Genomic DNA, 16,305 nt, shown 5'->3' with positions numbered 1-16,305 from the left:
TATATGTTATTTAAAAACAAACACAACACGCGCTTAACGTATCCAGACACCATATCAATAAATATTGAAAACAAACCAATCTCAAGGGTCTCTCACACAAAATTTCTCGGGATAATTCTTGATGATTCTCTAACATGGCATCAACATAACATTTATATTACAAATATTGTTTCGAAGTATTCAGGTATCCTTTATCGTCTTAAACACATACTTTCTGTCTCAACGTTATTTTCTCTTTATTCTAGTTTGGTTCTACCACATATTCAATATTGTAATATCATTTGGGCCGACAAGAATAATTGCAATTTACAATCTATTTAAAAGAAAATTGTCCGTTTATGTACCAACTTACATTACCTTGCACACACACAACCTTTGTTTAAGAGATTAAATACACTTACAGTCTTTGATATTTACAAATATCAAATTTCCCTCTTTATGTATAAGTTCAAAAGTGGCTTACTCCCAAATATTTTCACTGATTATTTTAAGAAGAGTAATACCTTCCATTCTTATGGAACCAGGTCAGCTGAACTGTATAGACCTCACAACTTCAGAACAGATCTTGCAAATAACACAATTAAAAGACAGGGTCCATTAAGTTGGAATGTAATTGATCTCAATATTCGTAACTGTAACACCGTTAAATGTTTTAGTAACCTGTATAAAGATTATCTTGTATCACAATATGAGTTGTAATTAGATTGCTTCGGGATTTATCTATTCATCATGTTGATTTCCAATAAATATTTTCTTGACTTGTGTCTCGTAAAACCATTATTTATTATCATGATTATACTGCCATTGCCAACATACTTGTCTGTCTCACCTGTGTTGTCCTGTCTCGTTTTGCACATTGTAGTTTTGTCGCTTTATAATGTCTCTTGTCTCTGCACGTAGTATTTAAGTTAGCTCTCTCATAAATTTCTTTCAGGGTGGCCAAACTTGTACGAGCCTTGTGCTCTTTTTGGTCATCCCTCCATTAATTGCGTTTGTTTCAATTTATATGATAAACTTATATGGTAAATAAAACTGAAACTGAAACTGAAACTGTTTATGAATGCAAAATTATATAAAACACTAGAAACCAACACTAGTTCATGAAATTGAAATATAAATATATATTGATAAATTCGTATTGTAATCCTTTTTGTGATCTCAAATTTATTTATAGATATGGTGCAACCTTCCACAACTCATATTTCTCTCTTGAAATTTGAAACTCTTTGCATCTCGAAACAATAGAGGTAAAAAGTTTTATTTAAAATTAATAAGAGGAACACGCCGAGTACAATTAGAGAGGACTTGTGTATTTTTGTAAAGCATCTGCAGGGTGGTGCTTTAAAGACATACCGTAAAAATTGGATAGTTAGCATAATGTGCTTACTATCGAGCGCTTTTAAAACATGCAAGCATGAAGTGCCCCATCCACAAAAGTGTAAAGGGTATTGAGCAAATCATCGATATACGAACAAGTAAACCTGCAAATTTGTGTCTCGACCCCATTAGCTCAGTTGGAAAAGCGCCGGACTTTGGACAATTGCATGTTTTCAAAAGCTCTCGATAGTAAGCACATATGCTAACTATCGAGTTTTTACGGTAGTTGTATGCGACACAGAGACGTTAACTCTCAAACCATACTACCCCTATAATCATCCGACATGGTAGTGCATTTATAGTTTATATGTACATTTCTACATTTCAGCAATCTTTACTCCCAAGTTCAATTCGTTGTTTCACACGCTTCCACTCATGACGTATGTGTGTTAATTTATTTGAAGAATATTCTGTTAGCTTGTCGTCTAATCATCGGCAGGAATGGTTAAGTGGCGGGATGATCCTGAATAAGTTGTAGAATCAACTCTATCTTCTTCCTTCAACAAAATACAAGAAATTAAAGAATATTTAGTGATAAAATCAAAATTTGGCCGGTGGTTACCGGCGGTTCAACCGCGGTCCATTGTTTAGAACAATAGAAACCGGCTCCAACCGAACGGAACCGCCGGTCGAGTTTTGATTTCATCCCTTACATATCTAATAAAACGTTTCTGTATTAAACATGTTAAAGAAAAAAGTAAACCAACATAATGAAAATGACCAAAAACTAAATAAAAGGGGCGATCAGGATTGTGGCACAACGTTCGATGTAGTATACGTGCTAAATTGGTGACGGGGGAAGTGCAAGAAGTTGAAGTAATCAGTCCCTGAAAGTTGTTGAAGACGAACTATGATAAATTGAAAAACGATAATGAGTCCAATGATAAATATATGCCAATAGGGGTGGAATTGTGCAATTTTCCGTAAAAGCAACAAATTTGGCACAGTGGTAGAGTTTAGTAAGCTGAACATTTTAGTCTAGAAACAGGCGGCATAGGAAGCGCAACACGTGACGTACGAGGATGGCGAAGATACAGGGCTGACAGCCCCATTCAAAATACACAATTAGCAATTACAAATGGAAAATTAACATACTTGCAGTGGGGTACTTTGTAGAACCCCGACGGTTTTAGAGTAAGATAATTTTGCTTTGACACCACATAACAAATTTAGAATTGTTTGTGAAGATATCCTGATTATGTGTTAATCCAATGGCGACCTCAAAATTGGCGATATCGCTTCCATCACCGCCTGGTCTAGAAAGACATTAAAAATACGCCCCCTATCGGTGAACAGCGCCCTCTATAGTTTTGATTAACTGAGTTTACACGTTATCCAATGTAAAGCGAGTGTACAACTAAATTGCACTAAATTTGCCAGAGTGGCAAAGTTTATTGAGCTGAACATTTAAGACTAGCGAGATATAAAAAAAAATACGCCCAATCGGTGTACAGCGCCATCTATAGTTTTGATGAATTGAGTTAACATGTTATCCAATCTAAAGCGAGTGTAAAATGACAAAATTGCATCAAATTTGGCACAGTGGTAGCGTTTAGTAAGCTGAATACTTGAGGCTAGTAAGACATAAGAATATGTCCCCTATCGGTGCACAGAGCCCTTTTATAGTTTTGATCATCCTCGTACTTTCTAGAGTCTATGTTTTGATGAACTGAGTTTACACGTTATCCAATCAGCCTCTTGTATCACTTTCACGATATCCGACGGGTACCTATTCAAGCGCTACGAAGCGTGCCTCTTCACACCTTTCGAAATGCTTACTAGCGTTGCCTTGTGTTGCGCTCCGTTGTCAAGTTACCTAGGCTACTATTTCCTCTTACTTAAGGGATCTAAAATGAGCGTTTATTGCGTTTCGACAGTATTTTTTGTAGGACATGAGAGCACCTTAGACCTATCGAATTGCATTCTGAATACGAAGCATGTCTTTCTGATATCAAATAATTTTCATTTTTTGAAAATCACAATATAATACAAATCTTATGACAAATTATAAAAATTTGATATTTTTCAAATTTTGATATATAACAGTCCTCGAAGTAAATTATATAAATCTAATGATATATTCTTAAAGTGTATGTAGCAGGGAGGAAAAGACGACGATCAATTGAAAATTTTGACCTTTCATATTGAAGATATGGATTTTTTTCCAAAAAGACCTATTTTTTTTTTGGTGTTTTGGGAAAAAAAAATCCATATCTTCAATACGAAAGGTCAAAATTTTCAATTGATCGTCGGCTTTTCATCCCACCTACATACACTTTAAGTAAAATCATCAGATTTATAAAGTTTACTCCAAGTACTGTTCAATATCAAAAATATCAATTTTTAATGATTTGCCATAAAATGTGTATTAAATTGTGAATTTCAAAAATCAAAATTATTTGATATCAGAATGACATTCTTCGTATTCAGAATGCAATTCGATATGTCTGATGTGCTCTGATGTCCCAAAATAAATACTGTCCAAACGTTCATACCCCAGCCCTTAATAAAAAGAAACGAAACAAGTTAGATTTAAAATTCTACCAAGGATCCACCGGGGTTCGAACCAGCAACCTTTCGATCCATAGTCGAGGCAATACACACTACGCTACAAGTGGTTGTGCTAGAAAGCCGTCTATTTATTATACTTATTGTTTACGGAATAAAGCGCGCGCACACGGTATACTATTACTAGTATATTACCAATGAATAACCCTAACCCTAATCCTAACCCTAACCCTAATCCTAACCCTAATCCTAATCCAAACCCTAATGCTGGTCCTAGTGAGCTGCGCCGGGCTGAACAGGTACGACGGGTAAAACAGGCACCTGCTAAACGCTTGCAAGCGGGTTAGCCAGTGCCTTTTATAGCGCTTATAAGCGATAAAAAGTGTGACAACGGGGTGCTCCAATATCAGTCCCAGAACAACGCCAAATATGGATTAAAAGACCTTTGACCTTGGATGTACAACAGCATGTTATGATCTAATGGGAAACTGTGCACATCCACAAACACCATTTCTATCAAAAAGGCAACGTCTGATATAATTTGAAACCACATAAATTACTAGAGTTGGTTCTTCTCTTGGATTTGGACCAAGCTTTAGAATATCGAATGTTGCGTTTTGAAATAAAACAAACCAGAAATTTATCACCCATTGTAAAAGATATGGTACATGTACCGAATACATGTACATACATTGGCTGACCTTGTGGATTTCCTGGACCAGCCATGCTAACCACATAAAGAGATTATACGATTAACCTAGTGCAGCTATTGTCATAGCAGGGTATTATTATGTAATACTCCTGATCCATATTTGGCGTTCTCTTGGACTGAATATAAAGTAAGTGTACAATGACTAAATTGCACAACATTTGGCACAGTGGCAAAGTTGATTAAGATGAGAGATATAAAAAATACGCCCAATCGGTGTACAGCGCCCTCTATAGTTTGATGAATTGAGTTTACATGTTATCCAATCTAAAGCGAGTGTAAAATGACAAAATTGCACCAAAATTGGCACAGTGGTAGCGTTTAGTGAGCTGAACATTTTAGACTAGGGACACATAAAAACACGTCCCTATCGGTGCACAACGCCCTCTATAGTTTTGATGAACTGAGTTTACACGATAAAGCAAGTGTACAATGACTAAATTGCACCAAATTTGATACAGTGATGGTACTTAGTGAGGTAAATATTTTAGGCTGAAGCAACACTAATATAGCGCCTTCTATTGGCTTACAACGCCTCTATTGACCTACTGAAACTGGTATGTACGGTATCAAGTAAAAAACCATGGTGTATTATTGCCACATTATCAAATTAATCCAAATTTGGTAATGTGATAGTGCCTTGTACGCAGACCAGTTTCATGAACTCTAACATGGTGCCAAATTTGGTGCAATTTAGTCATTGTACACTCGCTTTATATTGGATAACGTGTAAACTCAGTTCATCAAAACTATAGAGGGCGCTGTGCACCGATATGGGGTGTATTTTAATGCATCCGTAGCCTAAAATGTTCAGCTCACCAAACTCGACTACTATGCCAAATTTGGTGCTTTTACGGAAAATTTCACAATTTTACCCAAAATCTGCTGAGCTTTTGAACCGAGAAATCATTTTCCATCCTCGACTAACTTAACTGATAAACCTTTGCTGTCATTGGGCATATGAAACACAGGTCAAATGACAGTGTGCAATGACAGTAGGCATACAGAATCATCAGTCAATCGATCTACTGGAATTACATCGCTGACGACGGTGGAGAATGGTTTCTCTAAAATATGTTCAAAAATGCGAGTGTTGTTGGCCAGTTTTAAATTTAATACCTACTCCATTGTTTTTAAAGAATCCTTCATTTCGGTCATTTCCAGTGACAATTGTGTTGTACTTCCACTTCTCACTGGTATTTCGTCATCAGAGTCAACGTACGTCCCGACAAAGCGATCAACTATGATTTTAACTAATGCCTGAACAAAAATAGAATGAAAAATTCGATGAGTGCACGTTATAATATGACCGTTTCTAGTCAACTGGATCACGCTTTCTTTGTTACGAACCACTGATCGAAATGATCACAACACAAAGCCTATGGCATATCAAAATTCGGAACAGGTGTATGAGTCCAGGCTTGGCGCAGTAATCAATGGTTACTAACGTGCACTACGACAGCGAATAGTGATTGTTTGTAGGTAGATATCATAATTTACTTTTAAAGGCGGCACTACACCCCTCGATAAATTTGTGTATATTTGTGCATTTTTCTTAAAAACGAATAACACAGTGGTAATTAAAGTTATGTATATTATAGGGGCAAGGAATCCAATTACTACACTGGAATTTCAGTGACCCAAGACAAGCGGTTCGTTATTTATGATAAGAAATAAGGTACCGCTAAGATGTACCCCTTGCCGCAATAATATACATAACTTTTGTTACCAGTGTGTTATTATACCACAGGGATATAGTACCCTCTTAACCTACCGTATTGTTCCTAATAAATGCCCCCTAACAAACGCCCCCATATTTTTCAATGAAAAGTGACGTAAATGCAGAAATTTCCATGCCATATCATGAGTGATAGGTCAATAATGACAATAAAAAAACCCCGCTGGCTTTGACATATTTTGGTACGTACATAGGTAATGAAATATTCTACATATTGCCAACTAGCATTATTTAAGATCATTTATTAATACGAAGATTTTGACATCATATTCATCAAAATCGGAGCAAGTTTAAAATTTTGACCCTTTAGAGGTCAACGGTTGACCTTTGAGCTTTTTGGTAATATATAGCTCAAGAACGGTACATTTTTTAAATCCTTATGACATTATATGTTTTCGACACAATTTGATAAAGTTTGAAATTTGACCCCATGTAAAGTTCAATGACCTTTCCCCCACCCATGGGACAGTATTTTGTTTTGGGAACAACAAAATTTGTATACTATTGGACTTTAAGGATTATGAAGAAATAGGATAGAAATATACACCATTCAGGTACATGCAAAGCCATCTGTTAAATAGACTCTTAGGCCTTTGATATTAACTTCTCTATGGAGAAAAATGTAAATGTTAGAGAGATAGCGATGTTACATGGTGCGTGCCACGTACTTTGACCCGTGCGTTTATACGATGTTGAAAACGGTGTTAAATATTGCTAGTCTCGGTTCCAAACTGGATTGTGCTCGTTCGTCACGAAGGAGAACAAGGCGGCTCGAACAAAGACTAATATCTGATCTGGTCGTCAATGGTCGATAGAGGGCAATGATTGAAAATTTACTGGTTATCGAGTCTCTGCCTAAATTCAATACCACATGCTTTTGATTTTGACTAAACACCAAAGTTAACATGCTGATTAAACTTAATTTGTATTTAGGTGCTCCCCAAATATTATAGTTGGCCAAAAACATATATTTTGGTAGATTAAGGACCACAACATCCATATATCATGACTTTTAATTTCAAAATGAGACTTTTTCGTGCTGAAAATTAAGCGCGTTGCATGAACTTCGACATGTTGTAAAATCAGCATATTTCACCGTAAAACGTGCGTTTTATACGACGTTGGTGTTCAAAATGTGAAATTGCAATGTCCTTTTTTCACGGAAAGTGTTACACACATTTCAATCTCTGCGTATGAACATCGCGTATAAATGGAGTCAATGTTTAACACATCGCTGTAGCTTTATTATTTGTTGCAAACAAAAAGATCATAATAATGATAAAACTTTCCTTCGTATGTTCATTGTTCTTGACTGTCTTTAACATATTGTTAAAATTTAAATGGACAAATTGTGTGCATTTCAATCAAATGTTGTCATGTCATCAACATATTTGATCGTTGTGCATTTGTTATGTGTGTGAGACGAACTGTCGCGGTAGATTGCGATCATGCTTTTGTTGAATGCATTTGAGAAGTCCGCCATATTTACGGTATGATACGCCATATCATCATGCACAACCTGTATGTATAAAGAAGTTTCAAGTTGTAGCATACCTTGTACGACGTTGTCTGCTGAAGATCAATAGTCTCATCTGTTATTTTGTTCTGCAAAATATAAGAAAAAATATGTTTCGTTACCTAGGTAACATCACAAAACAGCAATCGCAAATCTACTGAGTACTTTAACCAACAGCCGTTGGTTTGACATTATACCAACAGTTATACCAACAGTTGGGTAAATTCATTCCACCCACTAACACTGTGTTTTTAACATTACACAACATCTGCGTTAATATTTTACCCTGTAGTGGATTTATATTATCCGTTCCGCTATTGTACCACGCGTAATTGCATAGGGCATATTGCAGCATGGCGCCCACTCCATTTTTGCCCTTGCCGCTATACAGAAGGCAAAAGAATGAGGAAAATGTACCTAGCTAGCTAGTGCAGTATGGCTGACTCAGTCCTTGACCATGACAATCACGGATTCGTATATCTTATAGAAAAGCTCAGGAGCTCTCAGGGTTGCTTCAAAACTCTCCCGCCGGTTGACCGGCACGCCGCGGCGGTTGATCCGCGTTCCATTGCTTCGTCGTCGATTTATTCATATCTGAGTATTCGTGACATTTCATGTACATATCCTTAAAACTTTTGAATCCATGCTTTCTTCAAATGTTTTCAGCTTTGACAGCCAGTTGCCATGGCAATTGTCATGAGCATGAAAGTTAGTCTTAAAAACACAGTGGTCAATCTGTCATCCTAACCAGCTGGACTTCACTTGGCATAGACTGCGATGCATTCCTTTTTTTTTTGGTAAACAATTCATACGTTTCCATGCATGAAACCATTTAAAATCTATGACGAAACACATCACATCTCCAGTGACTGCCCTGCCCAGAGAAAAAAGGACTGCGGTAGTTGGATATGACCTGTGTGACCCACCATATCTTAACACATAGACTCAACCTCTTTCATCTCCAATCTGAGATGAATGTTAATGAAGTAAAAATCAATGTGGGTGGTAAATCTTAACCAATAACAGATAGGCAAGCATACATGTTTATGCATTAGCCCAACCCACTGTGTTCACTGAACCCAACCCACGTGGGGTAGCTCTATCTGGGTCAGGTAATTCAGATTTCCTTTTACAAATTAAGCGTACTAATAGCCGTCCAGCGCGTATTATTTGCACAAGGTCCATTGTATACGCTTGACGTCGCGCACGTATACGCGATGGTTAAGCTGTCAAAGGAAATCTGAATAAACCACAGGATATGTGCATAAACAACCAAGACTGCATTTTTAATGAGGTAACATCATAGCCACTATACAGCCTGTCTCAAAAAAAATTGTGCAAGTGAAAAGCGCCCTCTCTGGCCATTAGAAAATACCCTTGTGACATAATGCTTATATCAACGTCAAGGGCGTAGTCTGAGCTTTCCAATGCCGTTTGTTCTGTTCAATTTGCTTGTTTTAATCTCGAGATATGTTTAGTTAAAGACGAAAGGGTAAAATCACAATTGTGCCACTTTTATAGGGAACATGTAACAGTGATAGCATCAAGTTTATCAAGAGTTCCTTCGTGAAATCAAAAGAATGCATCAATTACACAATACAAAATGTTTTTGACTGTTTTTACTCTTTTATCATGATGCAGGAATGATGATTCTCTTTTTCCACTTAAAAGAGATTAAAAGATAAATAAATATTTTACATTCTGCTGTAAAAATTAAATACATGTGCATGTCAATGTTTTTATCATGGTAAATACTGTTCTCTTAGTCACTTAAGACATGTTAAAAGACAAACAAATATTGCGCACTTATACATGTTATAGGTTAATGAACGCGTATTACTTGTTGGAAGAGATATTAGACAAAATAATGCACGCGTGCTGATGTTGATGCGTCTAGTGCATGCGCCCCGAAAGGAGGAGTGCATTAGACGCATCAAAATCAACTATCATTGATTTACATGTACAGCTCTCTTCCCTAGTAAAAGTGGCACAATTGTGATTTTACCCTTTCGTTGTTAAATAAACACATCTCGAAATTGGAACAAGCAAATAGAACAGAACAAACGGCATTTGAGAGCTAAGACTGCGCCCGTGACGTTGATGTAAGCATTATGTCACAACGATATTTTCTAATTGCCAAAGAGGGCACTTTTCACTTGCACAATTTTTTTTGAGACAGGCTGTAGAGTGCATAGTTCATTGTAATTTCCAAATACAGTAGACCAGTTTTCTCATGGATAGCTGAGCTGTTGAATCAGAACAGGAATGATGAGTTTTCCATGGTCAGGTTAGAGAGATTAGGGAATGATAAATTAAACTGGTCTACTACAGTAGACTACACTTGGCACAGTGTCGACGTCCTTTACGATAAATATAAATTTAATACTCCGTTGGTGAGCGACGGGCGAGTGGTATTTCACCGAACGCAAGAAAAGGAGTTCTATCTGATTGGCTAGCAATCGGTCGCTTAGTAATCAACTACAAACTCAAAACTGAGCAATGTATTCAATTCGATTGAAATCGATATTCTATTATTGACGTAGATAAAGAGAGTGATAGTGTGACAATAATGTACATTGTATTGCACCTTGATTCTACATGCATTCCTTTATATAAATATTTTCTCAAAGAGTTGAAATGATCACAATTTTTACCCAGGATTTCAAAAGTTTACCGCAAAATTGCAGTTAAACATATCCACAGCAAAATACCGGTCCTCACTAATTAGTGCATTTAATTTCCAGTTAGTGTAATTAAGATAAAACCTGTGATTTATCTGACAACAAATAAAATTTTCTTGTAATAGAAATATCATATGGGATACTGATATGGTAGGCCGCAACCGCCACAACGTGGAGCTGCTACGCGTAGCTGACTTTTTGCTCCGTGGAGCCAAATTGACCAATCATGATCATGTTAGAGTTTTTCATTACTCGGAGGTAAAACTGACCAATCAAGTACGACTTACTCATTACGTGAAGCGAATTTATTCATTAAGAATTTGCCAGACGAGCGTCACGTAGTTGCAAGATATCCTCGGTCACAAAAGTTATGATTCAAAAAGTAGTTTATGAAAAGTACGAACCGACTTATTATTAAGATGGACATGCACTCATAAGAAACTCATACCGGGACTCATACAGTATCGTACATAACTATATAGCTAGGCAGAGTGGTGGTAAACCATGCACATAGTTCTGCGATCTGCAGTGTATCGCCGGGAGCTAATTTGTATAACTTGCGCGGTGTGGCCTGCGGAATTCGACCTTCAGCAAACTGCAAACCAGTTCGGATTTACTTTATATACTAGTAGTAGGCCATACATACTGTAGTTACTGTCCGTTTTCCTATACACAATACTCAGTGCGCTCACCATTGACGCGTGACCTCTACAAATAGTGTATGTTAGAAGTATAGGCCATTGCCTAGTTGACCTCGCTGTGTAAAAAATAACCGGCCAATATTTAAAGTATTCTCTGAAATTCTAGAAAATATAGTTTTGTAACATGTCCTAAATTTTTAGCTAATTTAGGTGTTTGAAAATATTGGTACTTTTGTACCAAAAAATATGAAGAAATTATTTCTAAACCGTGTTAAGTCATTAAGCTTCTCATTTTCAAGAACGCTGGTTAACAATAAGCAGACTATTGTCTCATTTCGTAAACAAAAGCCCACAGTATTGTTACCTTGCGTTCGCTTTATAATCGTTCACCCAACTGAAACTATAATACCAGCTCATTGCACAGGTAAAACAGACACAAGTGCAGTGTGTATTTAACCAGAGAAGATCTGATGTAACATAGTTGAGCTGTTTTCATTGAGTGTTATCTTGGTTTAATAGCTTTTAATAGGGTTTAAGTCCTTCAAAGGTCGTGGTGAGTTCTACTGTAGACATGACTGCATCATGATTATTTTAAAGTCAACAACATTCAACAATATGATCACCGTGATAGTATGAGAGTATCAGTACCGTGGGTGTCAGTGATCCTGGCCTGACACAGTAGACAAACAAACAAACAAACACGCCACACACATGACACATGCATGCAAGGTAACATTGACTATACACTAATCAAACAATGGTATTGATCCTGTACAACTGGTCGTAGTTTATTTACAATCGATTCATTTAAAATCCCCATAGTAAACATTAATTTTGGCAAGAGTTTTCTCTCTCTGGAACGAGGATGCATGGAAAAGATCTAACATGATTGGTCAATTTAGCTCCGCGAAGCGAAAAGTAAGCTACGCGTAGCAGCTCCACGTTGTGGCGGTTACGGCCAGTCATATATTGATCATGCGAAAATCGTAAAACATAGAATAGAAACAGTGTGGCAGGCTCTCAAAATCTCAAATTGTATGCTTAGCCTGAGTCGCACCGCCTATCTCGAACAAAATCACCATGCGTAGTTGTTGAAAAATTTGTAACACGAAGATATAGGGACGATGACGGTGTCCTTGGGTCACCATACTATATGCCCTCTGGCAATTCCAGCCCTGAAACTCACTCCCCTGCCCAGCTGACCTCCAGAGCACCAGGAATGTGTTGACCTTTTGCATGTCAAACATGCACAAGCGCTCGCATAGCAACCAGGTCGAGAAAGGGGGAACTGCACATGCGCACACATGTTTTACAAGGCTATTTCCCGTTTGTGACGTCAGCCCGACCAAGAGAATGAAGTTTCTCCACTCATGTAAATCTTGTGCTTTGGTGTCACAGCCGTAAATTGACATTTTGGTTAACGAAACAATCCCAGCTGTCCACCTGAGTCTCTGTCTTCCTCAACTTTTCCGAACATTATCACTTTCTCTAGATTGATTCCTTCTCACCTGGCAACATGCCCAACATACTGTAGCTTCTGTTTCATCACTGAGTTTCTCTCCTATTTCACGCCGAACACTCTCATTTGTCTTTTTGGCGGTCAATAGAAGTTTTCTCCAGCACCACATCTCAAACGCTTCATGATCTGCCGCATTGATCACCCACGTTTCACATGCATATGTTGCGATCGGGAAAATCAAAGTGGAGACAAGTCAAATCTTTGTTTACTTGCTGATGCATCTGTCTTTCCATAACTTGTGCATTGTGCACATTGGTGTTTTGCCCTTGCTATGCGACGTCTGATCTCAGTAGAGCATCCGCCTTGATTTGAAATCATGGATCCAAGGAAGTTGAGCTGTTCAATAACCTCAATTACTTGGTTTCCTGCATGGTGTTCTCTACTTGTTGGTTGATGACCATCACATTTAGTGAAATAATGAAGTGGGTTCCCGTTTTCTTCTTCACCAACAGTAGTCTTCAGTCATAAGAAAGATCAAATCATCCGACTGCCAACTTCCATCATTCTGCTGTTGGCTGATAGTTCTTCCACCAGGAATGAGTACATAAATGCTGCTGCCCATTGACGGTCGCCCTGCGACATGTGTCTACCATTAGATAGCATTTCTTCTATCAGAGTGTTGACAAAATCCCACTCAGAAAAATCTGAGTCGGTCGGGTTATTTTATTTACCGCCGCCCAGTGCTCGGCGGTGGTGCTAACTGGCAATACTGACTCACCATTATGGCAATTAGGCTTGGTGTCGCCCCACAGTAGCAACAAGAACCAAAGAACTCCCTGGTCAGACAGTCGCATCCCAAGATGTTAAAACAACCTACTTACACTGTATGATTGGGGAGAAAGAGAGAAAGATGAAAGGGAAAGACACAATACCAGTTAGTGTCCACATTGCCTGCAACCATAAACAGTATAACTGTACATAGTTTACAGGGGATGGCACACAAGAAAGTGCCCATGTGGCGCTGGCCTTCACCATATCCTGTACCCCCAGAATGATATTACAGTCGGTATCGCCCCTGGGATCAGGCGCTATACCCTATACTAAGAACAAAACCCATTGTCCTAGACAAACCTGATGATATCCTACCAAGCCAACTGGATTGCGAAATGAAAAATGATAGCAAGAAAAGATTATAGAAAGAGCGAGAGGTGAAAGGCAGAGATGAGGCAGGTTGGGAGCAAACCATATAGATAAATCCATGAGGGGAAAATCCAGCTTCTGCACCTACTGGTGCAGGTGCTGGAAAAGGGTTATTTTCAGCTCCTCGACACTGGGACAGTGCCTCCCCTTTGAATAGTCAATATTCAGGGTGGGTAAAATTTATATTAGATGTAACATAGTAATAATTTTAAAATATATGCAATTTGTTATAACCTGGTAATTTGTTTCCCATTGATGAAAAAGTAAAAACAGATATCGGTGAGCGATTGGTTAAAAAGCAATCATTGGCTAAAAACCAATCGCTAATAGCTCAGCGATGTAATTAATTCAGCTATGCGCTTTCTTTCAAAATATGAGGCAGACCAGGCTAAACCTATTGTCACTGTATTGTTGAAGGTCGAGTCTTCCAATGTCTGTATAGAATAGATTTTTATTCCTAGCTAATTGATTTTTATTCCTAGTTGTAATGAAAATAGACTACATGTGGTGATCTGATGGTGTAGATTCTTCTGATATGATTATATTCTCGAATCCAGGAACATATTTTGTTATGTTTGGTATAGAAACTTTTGTAAGACTTGCAGTTGAATATATGTGTTGAAATTTTTTTTTCTTGGCAACGTTAACGGTCAAGAACGGTCAAACTATATTTTGTCTGAATCACTGAGATAAAAGGAATATTTTTGAGCAAGTTTAAGATTCGATCGCTGTGTTGACTTTTGCTTGACCCCTATACGCTCACACCTACTACCAGATATGCCAAACAAGCAGGTTGTGAGTCCGAAATGAATTCCTTTAAGCAGATCAGTACGTATTTATTCGATTTATATTCTATTGGTATCAAATGTAAGTGCGATACATGTCGCACTTAGGGACCGATCGTTATTTACGGCAGGGGGGGAATGGGTGTTTTGGCAAAAATATCGACAAAAAATTTCGCGTTCCCCCCTCGCGTCCGCTCAAAATTTTCGCGTTCCCTCTTGTTTTCGCAATTTTCTCCATTTAAAATTTAACAATCCCCCCTCCTGGTTCAACTAAAAATTTCAGGTTCCCCCCTCAAGACCACAAAAAAATTTCGTGTTCCCCCCTAAATTTACCCATTCCCCCTGCCATAAATAACGATCGCTCCCTTACCTTGGGTTTCTGATAGTCACTTGGGCAATGACAACATAGTCTTCTACAGCCACCAATAATCCAGTTGAACACCGTTTTCAATGTTACTAACAGGTTGAATGGCGGCGGAAGTGTAGCATTAGCCATGTAACGTGCCATTAGATTGGTACGAGCAACTTTCCACTTTACATCTGAGTTTTCCTAGTACAATTTGAAAAAGCACCGTTAATGGTTTATGATAACAATTCTATTGAGAAATATTTGTTATTTTCTGCTGGGTCTATTGGTTTCCAGCGGTTTCCCCTTCGCCAACAGTTTCCCCTTCGTATTTCTTCCTTTCTTTCTTTCTTTCTTTCTTTCTTTCTTTCTTTCTTTCTTTCTTTCTTTCTTTCTTTCTTTCTTTCTTTCTTTCTTTCTTTCTTTCTTTCTTTCTTTCTTTCTTTCTTTCTTTCTTTCTTTTTCTTTCTTTCTTTCTTTCTTTCTTTCCTTCCTTCCTTTTTTTTCTTCTTCTATCATAGATTCATCAAAACATAATAATGACTGATTGAACAAATTAATCAGGATCGGTAGAGTAAACTCAGTAACCAAAGTTTCTTGTATATGATCCAATTATACACTTACTTGGGAACGTTTGAGCAACCACTGTTGCCTTTGTCAACACTTGATGAGGAATGACTGCATCTACTGACAACCATCGCTAGAGGGATTTCCAGCGTGATTTTTGGGGTTGCCAAATCACCAAAGAAAAGCTATCAAAGACCAGAAAAAGCAGAGGATATCATCATACTTCCAGCAGACAAAGGGAAATTCACAGTGGTGTTAGATGAGGTAGAATATGAGGAGAAAGTTACAACCATGCTCGATGACAAGACGTATGAGGAATTACCAGCTGACCCAAAAAGTACAAGCGTAAACTCTTCTCGATGTTGTCTAACATGAAGAAGGAAGGTAAGATCAGTGAAGTTAAGTATAAACAACTGTATCCTACGGCTGAAAACGTGCCTAGGTTATACTGTACGCGAAAATTCACAAGCCAAACACTCCGTTGCGTCCCGTCGTTGATTATACGGCGACGATTGGGTATAGCTCTTCCAGATGGCTGGCAGATATTCTAGGTGGATTAGTAGGCAACACGCAGCATCGTGCACGAACTCCCAGCATTTATCTGAAGTACTTGGTAAAGTAATCATCGAGGAAGAGGATAAAGAGGATATTCTCAACTCCCATGATGTGGTCAGCTTGTTTACTAATACTCCTATTGACCAAGTGCTGGATATCGTAAAAAAATGGACCTGAGAAAGCAGTTAACATATTTATGGAAGCGTCGGAACAACAGGCTATC

The 16,305-nt window shown here is 37.9% G+C and overlaps 1 protein-coding gene across 1 annotated transcript in view; it reads right to left on the bottom strand.

Moving 5' to 3' along the window:
* Positions 1–1,058: 1,058 nt before the first annotated feature.
* The window catches only part of LOC140166309 (short transient receptor potential channel 5-like), a 46,203-nt gene continuing 30,956 nt past the window's right edge, over positions 1,059–16,305 (bottom strand). Inside the window, exons 11-14 of the mRNA XM_072189728.1 lie at positions 14,985–15,164; positions 7,887–7,937; positions 5,718–5,854; positions 1,059–1,874 (exon numbers count right to left, since the gene is read on the bottom strand). Coding sequence (XP_072045829.1) covers positions 1,823–1,874; positions 5,718–5,854; positions 7,887–7,937; positions 14,985–15,164 — 420 coding nt within the window. The 3' untranslated portion in view covers positions 1,059–1,822. The remainder of the gene's footprint in view (positions 1,875–5,717; positions 5,855–7,886; positions 7,938–14,984; positions 15,165–16,305) is intronic.

This window comes from Amphiura filiformis, chromosome 12 (genome assembly GCF_039555335.1).
Source record: "Amphiura filiformis chromosome 12, Afil_fr2py, whole genome shotgun sequence".
Classification (NCBI taxonomy): domain Eukaryota; kingdom Metazoa; phylum Echinodermata; class Ophiuroidea; order Amphilepidida; family Amphiuridae; genus Amphiura; species Amphiura filiformis.
This window is presented reverse-complemented; position numbering and strand designations above follow the sequence as displayed.